The sequence below is a fragment of the Limulus polyphemus genome, unplaced genomic scaffold (assembly GCF_000517525.1).
Source record: "Limulus polyphemus unplaced genomic scaffold, Limulus_polyphemus-2.1.2 Scaffold916, whole genome shotgun sequence".
Lineage (NCBI taxonomy): Eukaryota > Metazoa > Arthropoda > Merostomata > Xiphosura > Limulidae > Limulus > Limulus polyphemus.
In genome coordinates, this window is record NW_013666526.1 from 253,706 (window position 1) to 260,069 (window position 6,364).

At 31.9% G+C, this 6,364-nt stretch overlaps 1 protein-coding gene across 1 annotated transcript in view; it reads left to right on the forward strand.

Annotated features, from left to right (window-relative positions):
- LOC106461219 (triple functional domain protein-like) overlaps positions 1 to 6,364 on the forward strand; it is a 251,610-nt gene that overhangs the window by 239,371 nt on the left and 5,875 nt on the right. Inside the window, exons 43-48 of the mRNA XM_022388075.1 lie at positions 1,882 to 1,948; positions 2,082 to 2,194; positions 3,270 to 3,429; positions 3,638 to 3,730; positions 4,502 to 4,636; positions 5,537 to 5,722. Of these exons, the coding sequence (XP_022243783.1) occupies positions 1,882 to 1,948; positions 2,082 to 2,194; positions 3,270 to 3,429; positions 3,638 to 3,730; positions 4,502 to 4,636; positions 5,537 to 5,722 (754 nt within the window). The remainder of the gene's footprint in view (positions 1 to 1,881; positions 1,949 to 2,081; positions 2,195 to 3,269; positions 3,430 to 3,637; positions 3,731 to 4,501; positions 4,637 to 5,536; positions 5,723 to 6,364) is intronic.

The following is a 6,364-nucleotide window of genomic DNA, read 5'->3' on the forward strand; positions in this document are numbered from 1 at the left end:
CTTTGAGGCTTGATCATTTACATAGCTTGTTACTCATAAGTTAAAATTTTTTTTATAGATTCCTCAAGGGATTATTACTTTCTATTTGTGTATTTTTTATTGAATCACAACTGTTTTACGTATCTCTTGTGGGATTTATAACTTACACAGGTTCTAGCTCACAACTGCTCCACAGATTCTTTGAGGGACAATTGCTTGGCACTGCATCTATCAACTAGTTTACATCTTTCTGAAAGCTGATCACCTGTGCAACCTCTTTCTTTCTGGTAGATTATAGCAGTTTTATGTACTTCTCTCTGAGATTTATCACTTATGAAAAGTTTTTCTACTGTGTCACAGCTGTTTTACTGGTATCTCATGAGATTGATAACTTACACAGGCTCTCTCTCTGTAGTTCACAAGGGTTGAATTTTGCACTTGAATACTCGTATAGTGTGAATGTATTTTTAAATTTTCATATAGAAATTAGGTTCCCTATTAATGTGTCAGTGAGGGGCTTATTTTACTAAGACTTGCCATGTGTATAAAGTAACCCAAATATTTATGCTATCAATTAGAAGCGAGTTCATATCATCTATATTAAGAATTAGAATTATGTTTTTCTTTCCCATTGATTTCGTATTTTAAATTGCAAGCTCTCAATTGCATTTTTAACAACTTTATAGTGTGCAAAAACTTAGAAAATTCAAATTATTATAAAAAGTGGAGATAATGTAAATGTGCTGTAGTTATTGATGTCACAAGAATATTATGACATTTGGGTGACAGAGTCTCAAACACAAAAATAATTGAAATAAATTAAAGAATATACATTTTAGCTTGTTGGAATAGCATTGTTAATGGATGTGTTTGATACAAAGCACCACCTGTATGCAGATTGTGGATGTCAAGGCTGTAAATAAAAAGGCCAATGACTGTACCATATAGATGTAAAACTAAATGTTAAACTTAGTGTGATCATGTTCTTAGGAGCATCATTTGTTTCCAGTCATGGTTTTCTTGAACAAATTCATCACTCTCTGGTGAGACCAATGCTACCTTCAATTCAAAGTGTGATATATTTGAGTAAAACTGTTTGCTATAAAGCACTGATGTGTTACCAAACTTTGATGTGCTGTGGTGTGTTAACTATTGATGATCTATTACTAATGTGTACTGGAGTGGTGTGTTTTAATGGTACAAGTATTAGTCTTCAAAATTAATGTTTCTTGATTTTGTCAGATGATTTTTGTTGAACTTGTCAAAAAAATGCAAGTATTAAAAAAAGTTACATTTTAACCCTTAATACATAGTTTTTTTACATATTGATTTTAAGATTGATTGCATACTTAGTCTATTGCAAATAGGCTCGTAGCTTCTTTTACACATATCTTATGGGTTTGAACACTTACATAGCCTGTTTCTAGTAGGTCATAGTTTTTTCACACACTTCTGATGGTATTAATCCATTACATTCTCTTTATGAACTTCATGCTGGTTTTTTTCTTTTTATGCTTTATTTTGATGTTTATGTAGTGGTGTTACACATTTTTGTTTCAGTTGATCATTTTTAGAAACTTTCTCTAACTACACGTTCTAAGTCCAGTTTATTTGGAAGAGTAAGTGATTATAGAAAATAAACCCAAAAGTATTAAACTGTTATTAGTGAATTTTTTTTTTACTGTAAAGGCAAAAACATTGTTTGGAATTATTATATCTTGAAAATTATATTTATCAAATTGTTTTTAACAATGAGGATAAGTGTGGTAAAAATTATTGTCCTATTTCCTTGTGACATCATGAAGCTCATGTGTTACAGAATGGTATAAAATGTATTTTTACTGAGTATTAATCAAAAAATGTGTAAAGTATGCATAGTTCAAAGTAATTAACTCTATGCAGGTATGTGATCCAGGAGCTCATTGATACAGAAGAAGACTATGTGAAAGATCTAAGAAGCATTGTAGAGGTAGATTTTTTTTTTCACTCTCTCTTTTCAAAGCACTTAAATGTAATAAACTGAAAAGTGTGTTTGTACAGCCTTCAGAGATTTTACTTAGGTCAGTTAATTTACAACATTGGTTATATATCTTTTTATTCAGGGTTACATAGTACTTATGAAGTCTGGTGAAGTATCAGTACCAGATGACCTGAAGAATGGAAAGGACAAAATAGTTTTTGGAAACATTGAAGCTATCTATGAATGGCACAGAAAGTAAGGAAACATTTATACTGAAACACCTGAATAATTTTTGTTAGGAGATCATAAGTGTTTGCCTCGGCATGGCCAGGTGGTTAGAGCACTCAAACTTGCAATCTGAGGGTCGTGGGTTTGAATGCCCATCCCACCAAACGTGCTCACTTTTCAGCCGTGGGGAGTTATAATGTGATGGTCAATCCCACTATTCATTGGTAAAAGAGTAGCCCGAGAGATGGAGGTGGGTGGTGATGACTAGCTGCCCTCCCTCTTGTCTTTCACTGCTAAGTTAGGGATGGCTAGCGCAGATAGCCCTCGTGTAGCTTTGTGCAAAATAAAAAAAAACATATTTCTTTTGAGGTGGTAGTTATAATTTGGCCAGTAGATTCGATAAATAGTTAAAGATAAATTTACATCTGTATCAACAACAACAGAGATTTAGTTTTAATCTGAAAGTATGTAGATTTGATAGAAAAGGCAGTCTTCTATTCCTAGACATCTCTTGCTATCTTCCCTGCAAGAAACTTGATTAATTGCTAATTAGTGAATGAGGTATCAGGCTAGCTAGAAAGAAACAAGTTGAAGATGTGTTTACTTAAGAACTTTGAACATCCAAACTGAACTGAAAGTAAGTACAGAAATTTCAAAGATTCTTCATACTAATAAAGGGAGGAGAAAACACAGAATTAATTATTTACTGATTATATTTGTTTACAAGCCAGCAGTTAAAGTAATACTTTTTCTGATGCTGGTTATACCTGCACATAGTTGAAATAGTTCTGTTATAGAACTACTTTTACAAGTGTTTACATACTTGTGGTACAGGTGTTTGCATATCTGTCACCAAAGTAACCTCTTTCTATGACGTTTTATATAATACTTGTGGTAATACTATCATTTGTGTGATATACTGTAGTTACAACATTAATTTTATATTATTTCTAAGCCATCAGTGTTTACAGTATTAGCTTTGTGATACTGTGTTTACATAGCATTTTTGTACTAATGTGCACATCACATCTATTTATAGGGCATTAGTTTTATACTACAGTGTACATGATATTTGTGTTTACAATACTATTAATTTTTACAGCACATTTCATGGGGAGTTACAGAAATGTGCCACAGAACCAGGAAGACTTGGTCCATTATTTCGTCGGTATGAGAGAAGGTTGCACATGTATGTTGTCTACTGCCAGAATAAACCCAAGTCTGAGTATATTGTCTCAGAGTACATTGATACTTACTTTGAGGTAAGATTCAACTTATTCACAGTAAATTAATTTATTAAGATTAGAAATAATGTATGCCTTACAGTGATTTCAATTTAATATTTTATGTAAAAACTTGTAGTATTTGAAACATTTCTTTTGAATTGATTTTGTGTAAGAGAGAAATATTCTAATTTGAAATAAAAACATATATTATTATAAGTATAAAAAAGCATTTTAACTCTCTCAGGAATTACGACAGAAGCTTGGTCACAAGCTCCAACTGCCTGATCTATTAATAAAACCTGTCCAGAGGGTGATGAAGTATCAACTTATGCTGAAGGTAAGAAAAATATGAGGGATTAGTTTGAACCCTTGTTAAAGCTATGGAATATGTTCTTCTGCACACTAATCCACTAAGTCATATACATTTTTAAGTAATGGAATACTTCTTATGTTGTACAAAGTTCATTTAGTTTTAATATTGGAACTTATATTTTTGATCATAGCTACTACACTTTATGATTCACTTTTACACTTACTTGTAGTTTAGACCATATCTACTACATTTTATGATCCACTTTTACACTAATTTGTAGTTTAGACCATATCTACTACATTTTATGATCCACTTTTACACTAATTTGTAGTTTAGGTTATGTCTATTACACTTTATGATTCCCTACTTACTTGTAATTTAGACCATATCTACTACATTTTATGATCCACTTTTACACTAATTTGTAGTTTAGGTTATGTCTATTACACTTTATGATTCACTTTTACACTTACTTGTAGTTTAGGTCATGTCTACTTTTCTCTTGTTTTAAGTATTTTTTGTAAGATGTGATGGTTAGTAGACATGTTGCAATGACTGTTCTTCATTATGGGTTTAAAACTGCATCTAGTGTTGGTTTTCTTGCTAAAGTAGAGCTACAAATGTTATCACAATTCTAGTTAAAGAAGACGTTCATGGAAAATATTGTTGAATTGTTTTCATTCGAGCTTAAAAAATTCTCTATGTCAACTATACAATAAATGGTTGTATCTCAAGGTTTAAATTTATTAAAACATATTGCTCTTTTCCATTGGATTATTTATCTATATATTTCAGGACATTTTGAAATACACAGAAAAGGCTGGTCTTCAGAAAGAGGCAGAAGAGTTAAAAAAGGCCGTCCATATTATGCATGTGGTACCTAAAGCTGCTAATGATATGATGAATGTGGGACGCTTACAGGGCTTTGATGTAAATATACATTGGCTTTTTTTTTGTACAGATTTTAAAACAAGTTAGCATTTATTTTCTAGTTTCAAAACATCAAATATTTCTTTAAAACTAATTTTTCCACTGAAAATAATTAAGTTTCTTTCAACATGCCTTAAAAAATACAAAAGCATTTTGCCATTTTTTATTAGACTAGTATTTCTTAAATCAGATTCTTTTCTACCTATACTTTTTATCGGTCATTTACTCCTTTTATCAGACCTGTATTATTTTGGTAGGTCATGTACATTCATTGTACTTCTTAACAAATTTTTGTTCCTCTAATTAGAGTTGTACTCATTTTAGCAAACCTGTAAACCTTTTTTTTTTCCAAGTGTGTTTTACTTTAATCCTTTTATTAAATATATAATTTTTTTCTCATTTCTACCATTACTACTTTTTTGAAACTTGTATTGTTATATCAGACCAGACACTTTTTGTCAGTTATGTGCTTCTTAACATGTATTATTTTTTACGTGTATTCCTTATAACAATCGTGTGTTCATTTTATTTGAGCTCCATTTCATCTGTCAAGCCCCCCAGTGGCACAGTGGTTTGTTTGCGGACTTGTACAGCTAGAAACTGGGCTTCGATACGCATGGTGGGCAGAGCACAGATAGCCCTTTGTGCTTAATACCAGACAACAACAACAACAATCTGTCAGTTTTGTACTGTTATTTTTAAACCACCATTCCTTTCATGTGACAAGTATTCCTTTTTTGTACCTGTATACTTTTTAACTGACCAATACTCTTTTACCAGTTCTGTATACATTTTATTAACTTTTATTTCTTTTTCAGGAAACATTGAGACATTACATATGATTAGCACTTTACATGTGGATCCACATTTAATGGTAAAATGAATCATTTCTTTGTACAGGGTAAAATCACAGCACAGGGGAAGCTGTTACTTCAAGGTAGTCTCCTTGTGGTAGAACCAGCATCAGGAGGAAAGATAAAGGAAAGGCAAGTTTTCCTTTTTGAACAGATCATCATCTTCAGTGAATCTGTGGGTCAGAAAACACAGTTTTCAAATCCTGTATATATCTACAAGAATCACCTACAGGTAAGTTTACATAGAATTAAGTAATTTAAAACCAAACAATTCTTGTAAGGTTCTTTTGTTTGAAAGAATTAACTGTTAAGCCTGAAACATTATGCATACTGAGGTTATCCACACTTGCTGATTGTGCTTAGTCTGATGGCCAAAATTATGCATTATTTTTCACAGTACCACAAGATTTGTTGTAACAAGCTTCTGCAATGGATGGAAAAGTCAATTTTAAACCAGGCATCTTGACAAGTTTTTCACATACATTCCACATTACATACACTTTGGCTTCCAATACCATGTTTAAGGAAATCAAAGACACATATGCTCATAGGCTCTTACCTTCTAATGGTGTTTAGTTTTGTCAATGTAAAACACATCATGTGTAAAGATATAAAAGCCATGAGCATTGGGAGACAACCTTTATCTTGTCAACATAAAACACATCATGTGTAAAGATATAAAAGCCATGAGCATTGGGAGACAACCTTTATCTTGTCAACATAAAACACATCATGTGTAAAGCTATAAAAGCCATGAGCATTGGGAGACAACCTTTATCTTGTCAACATAAAACACATCATGTGTAAAGCTATAAAAGCCATGAGCATTGGGAGACAACCTTTATCTTGTCAACATAAAACACATCATGTGTAA